Here is a 22,835-nt window from a genome sequence, read left to right as displayed (position 1 = left end):
AATACTGTGTGTCAACTACCCTTCAATAAAAAATAATTATCTACAAAAAAAAAAAAAAAAAAAAGAAATACATATTTGGTCATTCACATGACCAAATATATATTTCTGAGGTATACTGGTCTTCATCCACAGTTCCTGAAAACACTGCTGTCCAAAAAGTGAAACAGGTGTTTTGTGATCTTAATGAGACTTGGATCCACCCAAGCGGGGACTGGAGGCTGAATCAGCCAATGGCCAATAATGCAGTCAATCATGACTATGCAATGAAACCCTCACAAAAACCCCTGAGAAGAGCTTCTCTCTCTGCTCTGCCTGCTTTGCTTGGTTGGATCCTGCTTCTCTGTCAGAGAGAGCTTCTACGCTTGGGGAACCAGAATGCCTCCACGGGCCCCCAAGCCAGGCCCCAAACTCCTTGAGGACATAAGCTCCTTCATTTGGGACCTTGCCCTGTGTCTCTCTTCATCTGGCTGTTGACTTATATCCTTTATGGTACCCTTTATTAAACTAGTAAACATGAGTTCTGTGAGCCACTCTAGCAAACCAATTGAACCTAAGAGGGAGGTCATGGGAACCTCCAATCTGTAGCCGGTAGGTCAGAAGCACAGGGAATAGCCTGGAGCTTGTGACCAGCACCTGGAGTGGTGGGTGGAGGCCAGCCCTGTAGGACAGAGCCCTTAACCTGCGGATTCTGGTGCTGTCTCAGGGCAGGTAGCATCAGAACTGACACGCTGCTGGTGTTTGAGAATTGCCTGGTGGTAGTATGTGTGGGAAGGCCCCCCTCCCACACACACACTGGAATCGGGTCCAGGAACCTGAATGGAGTTATACTACTATTACTGCTGTGTATAACATTGTGATTACACATATATGTAGGTAAAAAAAGACTCCATTTCATTTGGTGTCAGACGAGTGGGAATCACTACTACTTTAAGGTTTAATACTGAATTTTTAAAGCACTCTCTTCAATCTGTTATGTGTTTGTTATAAGCCTCCTTTAAGTTCAAAGGAGTTAAAGACATTTTATTAATTCATTATTATCAGTACCCTAAAACTCATAGTATGATTTCATATCACTTAGCAAAAAAAATCCTTCAAAGGTGGAAGTGCTTAACAATTTCCCACCAAAGATAAATGGAGGTCACAAGAACTTTACACGCCCCCTCCCCAGTGTGTCTGTCAACTAGGAAATAGCCCCTGCCCAGATGGCTCCATAGAAAGCACTCAGGTGCCATGATTCCCACCTCTGGTGAGGAAACAGACAGTAATACAGCCTGACTGTGAGCCTGGAGCTGGACCAGTAAATATCTTGCTCAGAAAAATGGGACAATCTTCTTCACTTGCTCTATGACTGTTTGGTAGAGAAATGTAGAAAGGCACCAAACTCAAAACAGCCAGGACTCAAAATAGCTTGTCAAGGAGGTACACAGTCCTGGCTTCAATCCCTCAGTTTCAAAAGGCTAGGGCAAGCAGAACGCCCACCGGTAGTTAAGCCAATACTCAAGACCTAAGTTCTCTTTAAGGTCATACTGAGATACTGAGACTGGGTAAAGCATGTAGAAAAAAATCCCAGCACAGGAACTATTTTCTCAAGGTTGATCAAGGCTGATCCCTCATGGAGTCAACCAGTCTACAGTGGTCAGTGCATGTAAGAAACAGAAGAGGCTCCAAGGAGAGCCAGAGGGAACCTTAAAGGGAAGCACGTACTCTTCCAACATCCTTAGGCACTCTGAGCAGCTCAGTATAACGGCAACATCTCTCTTTCATAACTGGTCAGAACAACATGTGGTTTCCCTCTCTGAAGCGCTCCTGGCAGTCACTGTGGCATGCCATTCGTCCCTGCACGTCAAGTGACTGGAATGTACTTATAATAACGTAACTGCTCCTCAGAAGCATCTGGACTGCAGCTGCCTGTCACGGAAGATATACAGGCAGGATGCCATGCATAAACCACATATTGTCCCTTTTCCTACCTCTGCTAATGCCTACTTCTCCTAATGCTAGAGGAGGAACCCTGTCCTCCAGTGCTGAGCGCCACTGCCAATCTGCACAGGTAGGAAGAGGTCCCTTGCCCTGGTGAACAATAGGAATACAGCAAAAGCTGTCTCTGCCTTGGTCCATGCCCAACAACTGGTTGACAATGTAGAAATGTTTTATTTTCCTCTTAACATTTAGAAACCAACCAAAAGGCTACTTCAAAGTCTACTGCTTTTTTCCCTCCAAAGTACTGTTTATAAGAAAAAACTTGCTTTTAGAGAAGGGAGGTGGTTGTATCAAAAGGTTGTTTGTATCCTCCTCCTGTCAGGAGTAGGATGGGTCTAGCTCAGCACCTGTACCTACAACAGGAAACAGTATGAAGCCCAGTGGGGCCTTAGTAGCAGGTTAGGTGTGTGTGGCCTCCAAAGCAAGTACCCACGGATGCCAATGTTCTGGTGCTCAGCCTGCTTCCCGCTGCGGGGTGCAAAAATCACAACCTGCCCCTCACCCCCCACTCCAAGTACAGATGAGGGCTGCCCCGAGTGGCATTCTGAAGAGAGGCAAACACAGTAAGCAGGCCACTGAGCCTGCAGTCTTTCAGACAGGCAAACTGTGATGGGGGAGATGAGCACAGAGCTGAGGAGCAGAACCAGTCTAACAAGTACCAACGAGGCACACCAGGTGCCCCCCGACTGTATCCCCCGCAATGAAATGACTGAGGCAACAGAAAAAGCCCCACCCAAAGCTCCCTAGGATCCCTACACCACCAAAGGACACTCTCATCTGGTTTCTAGGGCTAAGCAACACTGATTTCTAAGGCTTGTTTACTGTAGCTTACTTTAGACACACAATGGAAAGGGAGGTTAAGGGCACAGGCTTTGGATTAAAGGAAGTCTAGGCTTAAATATCAGCTCAGTCATTACTTAACTGTTACTCAAATTCTGTATCAGTTTCCTCATCAGCAAAATGGAAAATTATTCCGTCTTCCAGGATAGTTATGAGGATCAGACAACAACAACGCATATAAAGCTCTTGACACAGCTACTGTTACTAAACTCTGCAAACTGAGACGCGCTCCAGGATCACTTACTTGTGGTAATTCTCCTTTTTCTCATCTCTCCAGTTTTTATTTAACTGGTGAATTTTCACAGCTACATATCTTTGTTCTGTTAGATCAAATGCCTGTAAAGAAAAGGAATAAATTACACTCTAGATAAATGTTAACAAGAGTTACAGGCAATTGACTTGAAGCTTCTATTTAACAGATCCACATACCCAAAGTCCAAAATGCATTATTAAATAAAAACAGCAGAGGAAGACAACACATCACATACTTGTTGCACAGTTGCAACAATCTTCTTGAAACTTGTGATCAGATAATTTAGACATTGCCAGACACACTGGCACACCAAGGGGTTTAGAAAATAAAACCAAGGACATACAACAAACAGAAAGACAGCCCATGCCTTAACAGTCACTTCCAAACAACTTACTTTATAGACATCATCTACACTGTTCGGGACCTTTCTCCATTAGGCTGTCTCTCTTCCCTCAGCTGACACTGGGATTTGACATGCTTCAGCAGTAAGTCCTGCCACTTTTGAAATGCTGGAGATGGAGACTATCTACCTCCTTGAGAAATAACCCATCTGGATATACCCCTTTGCCATGTTTGCTAAGAAAATAACCTCATAATTTTTAATACTATGTTGATTAAAATTAAAAACATTAAAACTAAAACAAAAACCAGCTCTGCCTTTAGTCCCACCCATATATGCTGATAAAATAAAAAGCAGTTTTTGATCCCTACAATGTCTGTAGTCAGTCACACCAAGTCACTTCTCCAGCACTGTCCAAAGCAAGAGACATGCCTTCCCCAAAGACCACCACTACTGGCAAGTTCCCCATCAGCTGGGTAGTGCTGTGTCACGGACTGGTTAACAGATGGGTTTTTGAGGCTGTTTTAAGTGTAAATCACAATTTGATAAAGTAAGTAGCATTTTAATACAAAAGGTTTCCACTATACGAAAGAATTTATTAGGGAATTCTTTACAACAAATAATTTTCTTAGTTTTTAAACTTCAGATTAAAAACCTACTATTTCAGTTCCAACACTGTTACCACCCATCATCCAGTTTCCACAACTGTACAAACAGATGAAAGCAACAGGCACAAGATGTACACAGTCCATGAATACTGGAGAGGACTGTTCTACAGATCTTTTAAAATGTAAGCTCTCTATAAGAAAGCACCTCATGCAAGAGAGCGTTGCTTAGAAAACAAACTTCTAATTTATACTAAATTTAAACCAGTATGTTTTAAAATATAAAAACCACTCAGTTCAAACACAGTATCTTATTTCACAGAAATGCGATCTTTTGAACTATATTTTTCTCACAAAGTGTGAAGTCCACCTGGAAGCATGTATACCATCATGGCTTTGCCATAGGGAACCATTCCAAGTCATTGCAAATTAGACTAAATACCATCTAATTTGTGAAAGCACAAACAATACTGCAAGTGTCATTTTCTCCAACTACCACACTGGATTTTTGAATCCAAGTCACTGTGCTCCACCACTGCGTTGAGGGGCTTTAGGGCAGCAGAGAACAGCAGAAGAATGACTACATTAAGGGTACACATCATTGTAAGAAGCATCTAGATTTCAGAAATGTTAAAATCTTTGAAGACTACATTTGGAAAAAAACTGGATGAAGAAATCACTTAAGAAGTAACTGGGAAGCACCAAGAACCATTTTGATGATTATAAAAAAGGAGCAGTCCTCCTTCTGGGTATACAGTCGAAAGAACTGAAAGCACGGTCCTGAAGAGATGTTTGCATGTACATGTTCAAAGGAGCACTACTCCCAACAAACACCAGGAGGAAGCACCCCAAGTGCCCACTGAGGATGAATGGATAAAGAAAATGAAGTATACATATACAGTGGAATATTATTCAGCCTCAAAAAGAAGGAAATCCTGTCACATGCTTCAACATGGATGAGCTTTGAGAAGATTATGCTACGTGAAATAAGCCATTCATACAAAAAAACAAACACTGATTCCCCTTACATGCAGTGTCTAAAAGTAGTCAAATTCATCAAAACCGAAAGGTGGCTACCAGGGATCGGGACAGGGGAAAAGGAGGGGTGGCAGAGTCTCAGTTTCGCAAGATGGCAAAGTTCTTGGGATCTGTTTCAGAACAACATGAACATACCTAACACTACCAAACTGTACAATTAAAATGGCTACAATGGCAAGTTTTGTTTTTCAACCACATTAAAAAAAATTACCAAAAATTAAAAATAAATTAAGCATATGATTCAAGAGTGAAAACAAGTAAAAATAAAGACAACAGAAGGAAGGGGCTAAAGCAAAAGCTAATGAAATAGAAAAATCAAACAGTAGATTTGATCAACAAAATACAAAATGGATTCTTAAAGAAGTAAAACATTGCCTCATCTCTGGCCTATTAGTCATGAGATACAAAAATAAACATTTCATAAGAAAAGAGAAATAATTATGGTACAGATGATATTTTTAAGTCAAGATGAAACAGATTTTCCAGAAAAATTTAATTATCAAAAGTGACTTAAGAAGGTGGGAGAAATATGAATAGATCAGTATCTGTAAAAGGAACTGAAAAGGTGTTCATTTTCTTCTAAATTGACAGCTAATCAGGCGGCTCTGAGTCAGCTCTAAACGTTACAGAAGCCAGCAATTCCTGTGTAATGCAAAGCATTCCAGGCACAGGAAAAGAGGAATTTCACAGCTCATTCTTGGATAACTCTGACATCAAAACTAAACAGTGCTGCCTATATACAAAAGATGACTATGAGCCAGGCCCACTTACGAACATTAATAAAAAAATATGAATAAAATACTACAAAACCAAACCCAGCAAGCAGTACACTAAAAATTGTACAGTTCTAGAAATGGACGTTGATAATGCACAACATTATGTAAATGCCACTGAATTGTCCACTTAAAAAGTTAAAAGGGTAAATTTTATGTATATACAATAAAAAATTAACATTAAAAAAGGGAAAATGGTATATAACTAGTTTTTACTGTTTCATCTGAAATGAAAACTAATTATTTTACTCAGAAGAGTTCCCTTATATAAATCTATATGGGCATAACCTAAATCATAACAATGAAAACTGCACCTTAGAAAAGAGGGCATTACAAGGGTCATGCAGTAAAGACCAATTAATAAACCAATTCTGCATTTAAAAAGCCTGGGGCCAGAAAAATGTGGAGAAATTTATGTAGCTGTGGCTGGGAAGATGTTATGGGCCTCTGCTACATTTAAAGCTGGCTGAATTCCTCTATTCCCCCTTTACTAAGAATCAACTGGAGGCTGCTGGCCCAACTGAAGCACTCTCAGCCAGGGTGCGCCTTCAGAATACCAGCTACTACTGCTCTTAGAAAAGCGAACATTTTAAAAACAAAAACAGGTTTTCAAGTAAAAATTAACTTAAGCACATCTACTTAAAAAAAAAAAAAGTTTATGAGAGTAAAAGTAGCACATAACCACTTCTACCAAAAGTAGATAAGGCAGAAAGTACAGAAACAGAATAAAAACAACCATAATTCCACTACCAGGAGCTTTGTTTTTCCTTTTTGTTTTTTTTGAGTTTGTATTTATTTTTATATTTTTATTTTTAAACTTGAAAGCAGGGCAAAATGTTGTATCCTGCTTATTAGTTACTTAAGCTTACTAAAAGCAGTTCTCCCGAAGATACAGGTTCTTAAAAGTTTTTGAATTTCAGTCAAAAGATATCAACCCACAGTTATCACTATTGTATATGTTCTCTAAGGTGGTAATAACCAGTGATTTAATCCTCAGTCTTTGCACCCAGTCCCACATACTCACCTTGTAAACTTCACTGAAACCTCCTCTACCCAGAAGATGTAACAACAAATATCTGTCATTTAACGTTGGATGATCTTTGAATCTGTGGGAACAGGGAATATATAACATCCTGAGGTCAAGAACTACACAATCTCCCATATTTGTAAAATTCTCAGATTATCTAACATTTTATACGTATGATTTTAGCTGCTGTTGACAGCTTGGCACTTAACACCAATACAGCTAATTCTGCACATAAAGTTACATAGTTCAAAAAGACAGCATTGTTACCATGAACAGCATTGGCTGGAGCCACAAGACAGACAGGGGTGGTATAGCACAGCAACAGTTAGACCTGTGGGCTCTACTGACCTCCCTGCCTTCCGGTTCTGCTAGGAAGTGGGCCGGGGGTGGGGGAGGCTCTACCGAGCTCCGTCCCTTTCACAGTCCTTGGGGGGTGGGGTGGTGGTGTGTGTGTGTGTGTGTGTGTGTGTGTGTGTGTGTGTGTGTGTGGGTGTGTGTGTGTGTGTGGGTGTGGGTGTGTGTGGGTGTGTGGGTGTGGGTGTGGGTGTGGGTGTGTGTGTGTGTGTGTGTGTGTGTGTGTGTGTGTGTGTGTGTGTGTGTGTGATTCAAAGATGTTCCCATGCCCATAAACCTGGATTTCATTATAAAGTGAGTCACATACTCTATGTGCATTTGTTTTCTTAAAAAGTCTTCATGATCTAACTGTATTCCCCATATAGGATTCTGTCTTGTGTTGTTTTCTAACAGTAAGACAAAGAAATGAGAGAATCTGGCAAAAAAAATTAAACTATTTCTACCTCATTCCTGATCTTAAACAGCCCCATTATTAATCCTGAAGTTTCTTTAGGCTGATTCTGAGAAAGCAGCATGCCATGGAGAGACATGACTGCATGGTGGAGAGCTCTGGAGTCAGACCCAAGTTTAACTCTGCTTGATCACACCAGTTACCGGCTCCTGGATGAGTTCACTTACTTTCTCTAGGCCTATTTTTAAATCTATGTACTGAAGATGACCTACCTCATTGGATTTCATGAAGATTAAATGACAGAACATAAGGGCACTTAGCACTATGCCTGACACACAGAGGCTGCTCAGTAATGGTAACTGCTGTTGCCTGCTCTTTGCAGAAAGAAAAGTCTATTGCTCACACTGGCCAAACAAAAATATACAAGCTATAGCTATGCAAAACAAAAACGAAAAGAAAACAATTTCATGTTTCAGAATCAGAAAGATGTGGGAAAGAGCAGCTTACAGACAGAAGCCATTTCCCACGTGCAATCTACTTTGCAGTTTCAATCCCTTTAATGACATATAAACAGAAGTGAGCATTTATCTACATTTAATGTGCTGAACATGAGAGTTTTGCTTAAAACCTCAACACTCCAGTGGCCCTTAAAGATCATTTGGAAACTGGGTGTCACCTCAACCCAGCAATCTTTCCACAACACCACACTGTCACCTATGCTTCCCTTTAGTAAGGTTCTGTAGGTAAATCTGGACATACAGTGTATCCCAGCCATTTACAACTGCAAAGCTATATTGTTTTAGAGACCCCCTACTCATGTAAAATGCTACTGGTTAAACTAAAGCAAATCATAATTTTGTTAACACTGTATTACATCTTATAGTAGAGCTAAATACACTGGAATCATTTACCAAATTCATATGAAGCAAAAACACCATTCGAGACCATTCATGTCAGAGAGTGCTCAGCAATCTCCAACCCGACATACCCCCAAGTTGCTTACTGTGAATTATCTTCATTATGTATCCTTTTTAGTTCCCTGATATGTAGATTTCTAACTCTTTCTAGCCTTTCCAGCTCTGCCTGGATCTCTGCTTCTTCCTAAAGTGAAAAGGAAAGAAATAGCTCAAAACACGGGAAGCCTTATCTTTTTAGAATCTCATTTCAAAAACAGCAGACATTTCTCTTGTGAAAAGCTAAATGAAGATGTTTTGCACTGAAAAAGATTCTTTTAAGAACTAGAATTTTGATGATAAAAAACAAGCCCATAGCAAAATAAAATCCAAACTATACAGAGTACAACAGGAAAGAAGTCCTCTGCTCCCTGCACCCTCCTCCCTATAGCTATAACTACTGTTAAGTTTCTCATGTAAGTTTCCACAAATATTTTGTTTAAGTACATATAAAGGCATGCAATCTTTTTTTTTTTTAAACAAAAATCAGGTTCTCTATCTAGTTCTGTTCTGTAAGTACAGATTATACTTGATACCTTAGGTTCCACTGATACAACAAGATCTGAGAAACTCGTAGGGAAAAAACACACACAAACAACAGTTTACTAAATATTATTGAACCTCATCACCATAAGCAGCACCTACCAAAAATATATGGGGCTGTTCAATCTAAGAGATAACCTATCTACATCTAAAAGAACTCCATGAACATCATCAATAACAAATTCTATGTAGGTGCCTTTGTGTTACAATACTGTTGGTACAAGACCTCTTCTTAACCAGTTTAGGTAAGAGATAGGAGCTGCTATGTAATTTAAAATACCACAAGAGTTTTCAACAGATCACCTGCTTTAATTGTATATTTAATTTTACAATAAGTATAACGACTTACAAAGCCTTGGTTATACAGAATTATCTACTAGTACATCAGCAGTAGAAAAAGTACTAGCATGTGGTGGCTCGAACTGACTCAAAAATTGAAAGACACGAACTCACCATTAGAATACAGGATGTGACTACAGAAAGTGATGGCAAGATACCAGCAGGTACGTGCAACTGTTAAATTTGCCCAGGAACCAAACAGCTTCAACATCACATGTAAACTAAAAATTACATGTCTCCAGATAGATTTTCTCATTATACTTACCTTTTTAAGATGACCCAATCTGAGTTTGAAGATTTCTTCCTGTTCATGGTATTCCGCTAATGTTAACCTGGAAAATAATGGTAGTAATTCCAATAAATTATTTAAAATTATAGTGGGCCTGTGTAAAGAGAAATACCAAAGCATGCTATTCAGTCTCTTAATTAAAGTGACCAAAAGATTATTTTGCAATACTTTGACAGGAGAAAATGTCTGCGATTTGTAAGATGTGATGTGAAGTAAGGACTTTAAAGCCAAGTCTAATTTATTTTTAAAAATGAGAAAAATAAATGAGCTGTATTTTACATAAAGTAAGTTTTGTCCCATATATCACCCACATGAAAACCCATTTGGAGAGATTGCCAAAAACTGTAGGTCTAAAAAATTTTTGAAAGGCAAAATAGCCAATGGATTTGATTATTTTTTTACCTTGACACTATAATAATGAGAAGGAACAATACAGAAGAAAGAATCCATGATTTGGAGTCTCGAGCTCAAAATACAACCTGGGACACTGGCCATGTGACCTTGGGCAAGCAACTTTAACCTCTGAAGTCTCAGCTTCCTAAAAATGTAGCAAGTAATGATACCTATTTGACAAAGCTGTGGTGTCTATTAAATAAGAATATAAGAAGAATCTATAAATTGTAAAATGCTACATACAATTCTCAAAGGGCTGACGCGATGGGTAATCACGTGTTTCCTGTTCCACCTACCCCAACTGCATCCTCATGTCTCAAGGAGGAGCATATCAGAAGTGATATCTTACTCCTCCACCTTCAGCCTCTTAACATTCTAGAAGCACACATATGTACTTCAAAGTTTTAGATCTCACTGATATTCTAAATGGCAGGAGAAAGAAACAGCTATTCAATTCTATCAACGACGAAGGGCCACAAAGCCTTTGAGGTCTGACTTACAGAAAATAAATAACAAAAAGAAATACACCTAGGGCTATTACATCTATCTGTCAATATTATAGAATACACCTTTAATATTCTCCAGAAATATTACATCCATTACTTCATATCACAGTAAAAAAGGGAGAAATGAAAAACCATAGTTAAGAATTTTCTCTGCCTGAAACAGGCTGCATACCAGCAAAGGATAATGTGACTCACTCCAAGACTCTAGAGGGCTGTTTCTGACTTCTGGCCAAAGGAATGAGCCAAATCACAGACACTCTAATTAAAAACTGGACCAAAGGCCTTCCAGTTTGAATTTTACACAGGACTCCAGATGGTAACTGCTTACTGACACATTCCTGACCTAGACTGAATTCTAATTATTGTTCTATGGAAGGAAGCAACCTATGCCTTCTCTATTACTCCTAAGTCAATGATTTCATGCACTGTCATCAAATAATTTTCAAGTGATACTGGGGGGAGAGTCCCTTCACAATATAGAGTCACGAAAGAAAACAATGATCAGATTAATGTGTACAGTATCTGCCTGGAGAATCTTTCAAATCTGGGCTCCTACTTGGACCTTTTAAAGGAAATGTTTTTTTTATTTATGATCTAGTTAAAAAATACCCAGAGTCATATAAGAATGAAGATATTTTCTAAGCTTATTCACTGTACACACTTTTTATCACTACACTTAATGTAATTATTAGATTATGCATCTGTTCATTTCTTCTAAATAAGCTGTGAGATCCTAAGGCTGGGGCTCTATCCTTTTGTTCTGTATCTCCAATGTCCACAGTAGGGCTGAGTATACAATAAGCATTTAAGAAAGACTTACAAATGTACGTCAAGGAAAAGGCCCCCCAACACATTGGGTGAGCAAGGGGTGAGGAGTGGTGTTAAGCCATTTTCCTCACCAGAATAAAGATAGATATATTTCTAGGATGTGATAAACTTCCAACAATGGTGTAATAAAAGTATTATTATACTTAAGGTAGATTATGGGCTAATATGTTTTTGTGAACTGCTATGAAAACATAAGGCAAAAGACATATGAGTCAATAAACTATATGTTATCATTATCTTTTATCTGTGGCTATCTTTATACCTGAAACTTATTTTCAATTAAAGAATCACACAATGTCAGCTTTATAAAATTTCTTTTTCCCGTGAAAAACAAGCATAGGCCATGACAGAAAGACTGATTACCATACCAATGACTATTTCTATAAAAATATACATTTTAAACTTCAAACATCCAATTCAGAAACCACTTCATGGTTAACATCAATTCCTTAGAGGTTGAGTACACTATTTATTTAAATATCTTTTTTTTCCCTTTTTAATGTGAAAACCTCTTGAACACAGAGATGATGGCTTAAATGTCTTCAAGGAAGGCAAGAAATATTGTAAACAGGCAAATAATACATAGGTTTTATTTCCCATGCCAATTCTAATGGTTTGGCAGTTTCTGCCTTGTTGGCAAATTATAGCCTGTGGGTCATTCACTTCACAACCTGCTTCTCTCAATAGTTTTATTGGAACACAACCACACCCATTCATTTATGCATCGTTTATGGCTACTTTCAGGCTACAGCAGTAGAATAGTTGCAACAAAGACCTGCTAGCCTGCAAAGCCTGAAGGATTAACCATCTGGCCCATTATAGAAAAGGCTTGCCAACTCCTGTCCCAGAGGAAGACTCTTTTAGTGGTCAAAAATTCAATGATCAAATTTGGGAAATCTGACATGGGGCAGGAGCAAAAAAGGCAGGCATCTATACTCAGGATGTTCTATCCATCCCACACATGGTAGCTATGTAATAATTGCTGATTGGCAGTGAAAGAGATGACTACACTGAACTTCAAGATACTGACTGGTGTTTTCCTTAGGTCCCCAGAACAGGAAAAAATAATAGTGATGTCAAGAGTTGGCTTATTGGGAAAATGTCCCTTCCTAAAATAAAACCTATTTTTTCTTAGCTTACTCCTAAGTTAGTGATTGTAGTTAAGTACTCTATGACCGTAAAGAGCATTCTTCAGTCTGAAAATATTGGCCAGGAAATCCCTCTAACAGGACACCAACATACCATAATCTAGAACTACACATACGCTATTACACCATTTGAATACCTTAATGACCTCATATTTGTTACAAGAGCAGCCAAAGATCATGATGTCAAGTGACACTACTTCTCTCTCATCCAAACTCCCTAAATAATATCAGAACTAAGAAAATGAGCTGCTCTTGTATGACTTTTATATGAGTTAAGCAAATCCATTAGTGTAACTAAAAAGAATGGTGAAACTCTAGAAATCTCCATTATCATTTTTTTGATGATTTATCATTTTTTCCCAGCGTCATTCAACAGAACTTTTTGTATGTTGGGGGACATTACAATATCTCACAGCTCATGTCAATAAAAACATACGTTTCGTTTTCGGCTCCGTTGGTCTTGCTTTTCCGCTGCTTCTGCTCATTGGTTGCTGGAGGGGCCTGTCCCATTGCAGGAGGTTTCCGCTTTGCTAACATTTTCCGCTGTCGTTCTATCTCTTCCCTCTGTGAATTTATCCTTTCCTGTTGCCTAGACATATAAAAGATGTTGCACAGAGGAACAAGGTCAAGATTTTTTTTTAATGGCTATAGAATAAACACAATTATCTTTGTCACCTTCCTATCTGATAAGATTTCAGAAAAAATAGGCCCCATTAAATCCAATATTTGATTTGATTTTAACTTCAGGTTGGGAGAGCTAAATAAACAGTGATAGTAAAGATTTTTTTTGGAATGAATCTGTGCTTTAAGACATTGGTTATGCTGATTATTCTCATGGTAGTAGAGTGGAGAGGAAGGAACAGCATCAAATTTCTATTGTGACCTTATTTTCTGACTTGAAAGGAAGATTTTTCTGATTCCTTTTTAATAGTTAAGAAAACAACTCTCTCGTATGACCCCACTGAAGTAAAGAACTGTATTTACCTAAGAAGTACAAAAGGTTCCAGATGCCTTTTTATTTGAATAAAATTTTCCTCAAATTACATCTAGAAAGATACCAAATTTGAAGGAGGCTAAACAAAGTAAAAAAACATTTTCTTTTTAGATCTACCTTTTATTCTAGTCTACAGGAGCCTTTTTCATCCCCCAAGTCATTTCCACTCATTGATATAGTGAAACCTCAAGTTTTTTGAGAAAATGCACATTCAGAGAAGCACAATGAAGCCTTGCAGCTAGAAGAAACTCCTTAGGAAATAGTATGTAAAACAAATCAATGAATGACATATATAAAGATTCTTCAGATATCTATCTAACACCAATACCATTAGAATTATTTCCTAATAAGATGGTCAAATTTTTCTAACTAGTTTACAAATTCGGAGTCAATGAAAATACCAATATAAGAAAGCCACTTTCTCTCTTGTATCCAGCCACATAACAGATATTAAGGTTTAAAGACTTGGTATATAAAAATAAAGCAAGATTTGGGATTAACCATTTAGCAGACTAAAATCTTTAAATCATCTATCACAGGTGACAGTCACACAGTCACTCCCCCTCGCCTACCATGACACCCCCATCTCCTTGCCTTGATCCACCCTTCATTTTTGCAGAATGGAAGAATCTGATGGAATCTATTCTACCCTCTTCCCTAAACACTGTAGTAGTGAGTCTCTAGACCTTTTCCAGATTCAGTGTATCTTTCTTGAAAGAATGGCAACCAGAAAGACAAGACTATATGCCAGGGTAAATACCCATAATAAAATTTATGCTGCCATATCTCTAAGGGCAATATTGTGAGCAAGGTTAACCTAATCAAAGTATTACAATTAAATAACTACTTGGCTGACAATACAATTTCTTTGGCTTTGGGATGAGCTGGGTCACTGATTAGATGTCAGTTTAAGGGCAGAATGGAAATTGTAATTCAATAGTTTTCTGCTTGTCTGAAAAAAAATTTAACTATCATTAGAGATATGTCTCCCCCTCCAAAATATATGTATATAAATAATTCATGGTTTAAAAGAATTTTGGGTTGAGACACAGAATCCTTAGGTAAAATCAAAATCCTCCTTCAGACTCAATGAATGTCCCTGAGGAAAATATTTACCTACTCAAAAGTTTCCCAACCAAAAAAGTTGGTGAAATATTTTTAGCTCATTTCTACCCTTTTAGGGGCCATCAGTGCAAGGCACTCTGAACTCTCTGGGGATAACCATGTAATATATAGTTTAAACTATAATAAACTAGTGGGCTAGTGGAATGCCACAACACTTTGTCTTTGAAGACTAACTGCTATGGAAGATTAATATTTTAGCAAACATCTTTATTAAACATGAAACTGATTTTCTATTGCTTTCAGGGAGAATCTACACATTTAATCTCTGCAGATTCACCAAGAAAGGAGCCTTAGAGCCATCATATATATAAACCTGAACACATGGTACACCGATGCCAAAACACCTTTGGAGAAATCTTAAATTGTATACTCTGAGGATGAAAGAGCTTGCCTGGGCATAAAACTGATGTGCCAGAAGTTGTCAGAAGTCACCATTGTCTACAATAAGAATTCCTGCATTAATTCTTATTCTTGAAACTATTTAGCTATTTATATTTACAAATAAAAGCCACCTAAAAACAGTCTATCGATGAGACTTCATTTAGGTTTATTTTGGGACAGTCTGGATTCTGTCAGTAAACCCTAACTTCTTATAGAACAAGAACCATGTCTTAACAACCCTTGTGTCTCCAACATATACGACAGTGCCTTTCATAGAGCGGATCCTTAAGTGTTTCTTGCATTGCATCAATTTTAGAGAATGCTCACTCTTTATCACCCACAGAAAGATTATCTGTGCTAACATTTATAGAAGCATCAGTGGTCTGATAAATCCATCCCACTCAAATCTAAATAACCCTATTTAAAATTTAAGCCATAGCCCGTAAGAGAAAACAAGACAATCAGTCTTAGTGAGGCACCATTATAAGTTGAACTGTGTCACAAGAAAAGGTATGTTAAAGTCCTAACCCCATAGTACCTTAGATTATGACCTTTGGAAATAGGGTCACTGAAGATGTAATTAGTTAAAATGAGGTCATATGGAGTAGGGTGGGCCCTTAATCCAGTATGACTGGTGTCCTTATAAGCAGAGGAGAGAAACAAAGAGACAAACAGGGGGACATCATGTGAAGATGGGGGCAGACACTGAAGCTATGCTGTCACAACACACGACAGCCACAGAATGATCCTCCCTAGAGGCTTCAGAGGGAGTGTGATCCTGCCCACACCTTGATTTTGGATTTCTGGCCTCCTGAACTGTGAGAGAACAAATTTATGTTGTTTTAAGACTCCCAGTTTATGGCATTTTGTTACAGGAGCCCTAAGAAACAAATACAGACACCTTCAACTAGACTCCAATCATACTATATAACTAGCAGATGAGGTATTAAAAAACGCACACATTTTTCAGACATTATTTTAACCAAAAAGTATTTTAGCAATTATCTACAGATAGCACCTGAATATCACAGATGAGAATTTTTAAGGATTCCCAGGATTTCATGTGTTCTTTATCTACTAGGAACTAGGAAATGGTATGGAGGGAACAGCTGGCATTTACAGCATCGAGAAAGAGTTGTCTCTCACTATGGAGCGTGTCACCGAGAATCAGAGGGTTCACAAGACATCACTTTAAAATGAGATTCTACAATTTCTTCCACACCAGAATACTTGGACTAGCATTACAATGCTATACAGTTTAATTCACACCCTCTGATAATCTTTACCTTAAATGGCCATAATTTTGTATAAAGGTAAAATTCCATTATTTTACTGTTGTTTATTTCAACATAAACAAAACCCTAATAAAGAAATTTTTACCTCCTTGCCACTATTTGAGACTTTAAGACTTATTTAAATAAAAAATAGCGTACTGAATAACAATAGTATTTAATATAACTACTTTCTGAGATCTGTAAAATATGCTACTTTTTCAACAGAGTCAAACATGCTTTGGAAAGGAAAAATTACTAACTTGGCCAAAAAACATTATATATCCGATTATGATTTTCCTGTTAGACAGTAAACCTTCCGTTTTAGGAAATAAAGATCACTTGAGAAAGAGCCAAGGAACAAAGGGAAAACAAAAGAACTATGTTGCAGCTCCTCCTTTTGAGACTATATTTGATTATCTGATTAAATTTTTAAGTATCTTGAGGTCTGTCTCTTCCCTTAAAACCTAGTCCTGCTGCTGCCTGGTGTCCAGCTACCTCACCTACCAAATCCTGTGGAATGGTGTTTCCCATACACGGAGAATTACCATTTGTGAGGATGCCAGACACAGCCTTTTACAGCTAAAGAATTTCAATTTCTGCCTTAAAAATCAAGAAAGGGAGTTTTTCAATTAATTTATTTAAGTAAAACTTAGAAAATACTTATAATTACTAAACATTGGCCAGAAACAGCTTCCAAAGAGAAGAGATGGACATTCTGTAATTTCCATGAGTTAAAATCAGGAAAAAATGCTATCCACCTAGCAGAAACAATCCTGGTCAGGGACCTCATTTAGACAGTCCCAATTTCTCTCATCAAATGCTCTACAGCATAGTCGTAATTTTGTACTCTGTTTAAGATTTCCAGAACCTTCTGGGCAGCAGGCTGCTTACTTAGTAAAAAGATAAAATACTGTTACTATCAGCAAAAACTGTAATCATGCCTTAGAAATAGTTACATTTTACATCTCTATGCAAACCTATTATCTTTTTTAGTCAAAATCTTTTGACATTTTAAAACTGCCTTCTTAGGGGTAACCATTGTCAAAGGCTGGCAGAGCATCACATTCGGGTCTCAGTCTGAGTATTAGGTGGCTTTCGCCAGTAACGGGGATACAAATTATATCCTCTGATCCAATTCTAACAAAACTGGATGCTGTGCCATTTCCAGGGCAATGTACACATCTTAGGGTGTTATGAAATGAGTACTGTGCCTCCGCCCTGAGCAGCTGTATACACCGCTCTGGTGCACTTCTGCTATCAGCGGTTACCTATGCTTAGTGCTCAGAGCAGATGCCAATCTGAGCCTCTGGCACTTGGCCTAACTCAAAAGGCTTTGTTTTTCTCCCAGAGTTTTGTATCTTTGACTCAAGAGTCTCTTATCACCCCAAATTATGCATACTGACGGTACATTTGTGAGCCAAAAACACACCTAAATCAAGTTGGAGGTTAATTATAGACAAAGCAATGATTACTAACGTGTAACCCAGAAGTTCATTTTAACAAAGTATCATTAATAACATCAGTATCTGTACTTTTCTTTCAGGCATAAATTTGTTACTTATTTATCATTCATTACTATTCAAAAGCAGTCCCATGCTCTCCAGTTAATGCTTAGCAAGTTATCAGCAAGAAAAATAAGGCAGGACAGGCAGTCTATGGAACCCTCCAAATCATGGTGATGCACAATCAGAAGTTTGAGAACCTGTGGTTAAAAATACAATGCCTGCAACCCACTCTCAGGTGGATGACCTAACAAATCAAAATAAATTAGATACACCAAAAGGTACTACAATCTCAAGATGTTTTCTTAAGTCCTGGGCTAATATTAGCTATTTACAGAGTTGGAATTTTAGGATTTTACATGTTAGTTCCCTCCTTGGAGTAAACACTTGAATGTATCAAAACAACTTACAATTAAGTAAAGAGTGTTCTGCACTCTAAGTTGCTGACAGGCAGACAGTGGGGATGGTCAGCAGCTTAACCACTGGCTCAGTGCCTGCCTACAAGGAAGCGACTGTCTCTGATGACTGGATGCTGTCTCCTTAAAGAGCCTCCGGGGCATGTCCTATAAGGTTATTCTAGGGTTTTATTTTTATTTATACCTAACTCAGGAATTTCTTCCTTATTTAGGTCCTTGCCCATTCATTTTTCTGTGAACTCAGGATAACTCCTCAAGAAAACGCATTAAATAATTAAAAAGATATCAAGTCTTCAATTTTTCTTCCTTAGCTTTGGCAATTCTGATTCTTTTAAGCTTTAATTTAGAACCCAGGTTTTATTCCTCTGATTACTTATATCCTTTTTGTTGGACTTTTCCTCATTCCCTGTATTTCTTTACACAATTTGTGGCTAAAAACTAAATGAAAAGATAACTCCACTACTAGGATTCTTAATGACTCTGATTACAGAAAACTCAAAAAATCCAAACCAGCCTTTCAATTCTCAATTTAATCATCACAATTCACTTACTTGATAAGGTTCTGGAAAGCATAACCATCTGTCCACTGTTCAGTAAAAGAGGCCCCATGTCGGACAGTGGTAAAGTGGCCCAATCTCAAGCGGTCTTGCATGCTCTTATCTCTGCATGCCATCTTCTCTTGTTTTGACTTATGGGAATGAACAAATAGAAAATAATTTTATTTTCCTATGAGAACTCAGATATAGCATTATATATATTTTTGTACTATACTGTTCAAAGTTTAGTATAACTGGCTGAATCTACATTGATTTTAGAAAGGACCCTAAAACTAAATTCTCCATATTAACATATTATTTTTCATAAAAATGTGGGCAAAAGCGGTTTCCTTTCTATAAATGAATAAACTAAAAGGTGAAAGTTTTCCTCAGTATCTTTGACATCAATAAAATATTTTATCAGTGTTTAAAAGTATTTAAAAACACTACCAGTGTTCCCTGTCCTTTTAACAGCATTCCAAAGATTTCTGAGAAAGCAAGCACCCCTGCCAGCCTCCACCCAGTCTGTCTCAAACCCCTAGCTTGTAATAATTTCATCAGGAAGTATTGCTTTCTTAAAACTTCCAGTGTAAGATGAATAAGTACTGAGGATATAATTTTAAGAACTTTCAAGAAATAGTTACTAATAACTATTCAAGTCAAGTCACAACTAATCAATTAACATAATAAATTAGGTATCCAATTAATCATATACGGGTATATGCCAACTTAACTTTTTAAAGCAGAAATCAATTATCACACTACTATATGTTGCTCCAAATATCATGTCTGAAACGGAAATATAACTATTGCTAAATGTTCGTAACAGCAGTAGGATACACACTACAACTGATAGGATGGAATAAGAATTTAGGAGAGCAGCACCCCAATAAACTCAACGAGGACAAGCTGTCCCAACACAATGTTCAAAGCAATGTACAACCAGAAAAAATATCCCAAATTATCACTCTAGATGCTTCCTCCAGTGTCCATGCGAAAAGGACCTGTAATTGTCAAATCATAAGAAGCCTTTTCCTAAAAATCCCTACTTTGAAATAGTTTCATCTCAGGTAAGAAAGGAGGAGCCACAATAATGACACCCACTGAGCACCCTGGAAAAGAGTCTGGGTTACCGTTCACCACGCACCTTCTCTATAAGGAGTTTCTTGCTCATCGTCACACACCGATTTAATCGTTCTTTGTATTTCTCTAGCATCTTTTGCTGTTCATCAATCTGCCGTCTCAAATCACAATTGGCCTTCAATGGAAAAAATTTCTTTAGTTAAGCTTCAAAGGAGGTAGATTAATTAAAAAGCAGTTCCTACAGTATCTGAAAATGTTGTTGAATCAAATCCAAAATTAAAATTCAAAGAGGTAAAAGTAACTATGTCTTTTAAAAAAAGGCAAATACTTCACTCCTTTATTTTCTCTTAACAAACTTATCTATCTTTTTTAAAAACTTATTTTGGTATATCATTAATATACACTTACATGAGCAACATTGTGGTTAGTAGATGCCCATTATCAAGTCCCCACCACATACCCCATTAGTCACTGTCCATCAGCATAGTAAAATGCTATAGAATCACTACTTGTCTTCTCTGTGCCATACTGCCTTCCCCATACTCCCCCCCCTACATTATGTGTGCTAATCGTAATGTCCCTTTTCCCCCTTATCCCTCCCTTCCCACCCATCCTCCCCAGTCCCTTTCCCTTTGGTAACTGTTAGTCCATTCTTGGGTTCTGTGAGTCTGCTGCTGTTTTGTTCCTTCAGCTTTTTCTTTGTTCTTATACTCCACATATGAGTGGAATCATTTGGTACTTGTCATTCTCCGCATGGCTTATTTCACTGAGCATAATACCCTCTAGCTCCATCCATGTTGTTGCAAATGGTAGGATTTGTTTTCTTCTTATGGCTGAATAATATTCCATTGTGTATATGTACCACATCTTATTTATTTCTTCTCTGATCTTTATTATGTCCCTCCTTCTGCTGACCTTAGGCCTCATTTGTTCTTCTTTTTCCAATTTTGATAGTTGTGACATTAGACCGTTCATTTGGGATTGCTCTTCCTTTTTTAAATATGCTTGGAGTGCTATATACTTTCCTCTTAAGACTGCTTTTGCTGCGTCCCACAGAAGTTGGGGCTTAGTGTTGTTGTTGTCATTTGTTTCCATATATTGCTGGATCTCCATTTTGATTTGGTCATTGATCCATTGATTATTTAGGAGCGTGTTGTTTAGCCTCCATGTGTTTGTGAGCCTTTTTGCTTTCTTTGAACAGTTTATTTCTAGTTTAATGCCTTTGTGGTCTGAAAAGTTGGTTGGTAGGATTTCAATCTTTTGGAATTTACGGAGGCTCTTTTTGTGTCCTAGTATGTGGTCTATTCTGGAGAATGTTCCATGTGCACTTGAGAAGAACGTGTATCCTGTTGCTTTTGGATGTAGAGTTCTGTAGATGTCTATTAGGTCCATCTGTTCTAGTGTGTTGTTCAGTGCCTCTGTGTCCTTACTTATTTTCTGTCTGGTGGATCTGTCCTTTGGAGTGAGTGGTGTGTTCAAGTCTCCTAGAATGAATGCATTGCATTCTATTTCCTCCTTTAGTTCTGTTAATATTTGTTTCAGGTATGTTGGTGCTCCTGTATTGGGTGCATATATATTTATAATGGTTATATCCTCTTGATGGACTGAGCCCTTTATCATTATGTAATGTCCTTCTTTGTCTTTTGTTACTTTCTCTATTTTTAAGTCTGTTTTGTCTGATACCAGAATTGCAACACCTGCTTTCTTCTCTCTGTTGTTTGCTTGAAATATCTTTTTCCATCCCTTGACTTTAAGTCTGTGCGCGTCTTTGGGTTTGAGGTGAGTCTCTTGTAAGCAGCATATGGATGGATCTTGCTTTTTTATCCATTCTATTACTCTGTGTCTTTTGATTGGTGCATTCAGTCCATTTACATTTAGGGTGATTATTGAAAGGTATGAATTTATTGCCATTGCAGGCTTTAAGTTTGTGGTTACCAAAGGTTAAGGGTTAGCTTCTTTACTGTCTTACTGTCTAACTTAACTCGCTTGTTGAGCTATTATAAACACATTCTGATGATTCTTTATTTCTCTCCCTTCTTATTCCTCCTCCTCCCTTCTTCATATGTTGGGTGTTTTGTTGTGTGCTCTTTTTAGGAGTGCTCCCATCTAGAGCAGTCCCTGTAGGATGCCCTGTAGAGGTGGTTTGTGGGATGCAAATTCCCTCAACTTTTGCTTGTCTGGGAATTGTTTAATCCCTCCTTCATATTTAAATGATATTCGTGCTGGATACAGTAGTCTTGGTTCGAGGCCCTTCTGTTTCATTGCATTAAGTATATCATGCCATTCTCTTCTGGCCTGTAGGGTTTCTGTTGAGAAGTCTGATGATAGCCTGATGGGTTTTCCTTTGTAGGTAACCTTTTTTTTCTCTCTGGCTGCTTGTAATACTTTGTCCTTGTCTTTGATCTTTGCCATTTTAATTATTATGTGTCTTGGTGTTGCCCTCCTTGGATCCCTTGTCATGGGAGTTCTGTGCACCTCTGTGGTCTGAGAGGCCATTTCTTCCCCTAGTTTGGGGAAATTTTCAGCAATTATTTCTTCAAAGACATTTTCTATCCCCTTTTCTCTCTCTACTTCTTCTGGAATGCCTATGATTCTTATATTATTTCTTTTATATTGATCACTCAGCTCTCTTAAAATTCTTTCATTCCTGGAGATCCTTTTATCTCTCTCTGCATCAGCTTCTCTGCGTTCCTGTTCTCTGTTTTCTAGTCCATTAATGGTCTCTTGCATCTCGTCCATTCTGTTTTGAAGTCCTTCCAGAGCTTGTTTTATTTCTGAATTCTCCTTCCTTAGTTCTTGCATATTTCTCTGCAAGTCCATCAGCATGGTTATGACTTTTGTTTTGAATTCTTTTTCAGGTAGACTGGCTAAATCTATCTCCCCAGATTCCTTCTCAGGGGAAGATGTAGCAGATGCCGAAGCTG

The 22,835-nt window shown here is 37.9% G+C and overlaps 1 protein-coding gene across 4 annotated transcripts in view; it reads right to left on the bottom strand.

Moving 5' to 3' along the window:
• TLK2 (tousled like kinase 2) overlaps nt 1–22,835 on the bottom strand; it is a 118,510-nt gene that overhangs the window by 15,677 nt on the left and 79,998 nt on the right. For all 4 annotated transcript variants that reach the window (XM_036899760.2, XM_036899763.2, XM_036899761.2 and 1 more), the window contains 7 exons: nt 19,976–20,086; nt 18,844–18,980; nt 13,037–13,189; nt 9,702–9,768; nt 8,605–8,702; nt 6,854–6,935; nt 3,065–3,156 (listed from right to left, as the gene is read on the bottom strand). In XM_036899760.2, coding sequence (XP_036755655.1) covers nt 3,065–3,156; nt 6,854–6,935; nt 8,605–8,702; nt 9,702–9,768; nt 13,037–13,189; nt 18,844–18,980; nt 19,976–20,086 — 740 coding nt within the window. The remainder of the gene's footprint in view (nt 1–3,064; nt 3,157–6,853; nt 6,936–8,604; nt 8,703–9,701; nt 9,769–13,036; nt 13,190–18,843; nt 18,981–19,975; nt 20,087–22,835) is intronic.

This window comes from Manis pentadactyla, chromosome 4, assembly GCF_030020395.1.
Source record: "Manis pentadactyla isolate mManPen7 chromosome 4, mManPen7.hap1, whole genome shotgun sequence".
Lineage (NCBI taxonomy): Eukaryota > Metazoa > Chordata > Mammalia > Pholidota > Manidae > Manis > Manis pentadactyla.
Note: the sequence above shows the minus strand (reverse complement) of the source record. Positions and strands in the feature narration are given on the sequence as shown.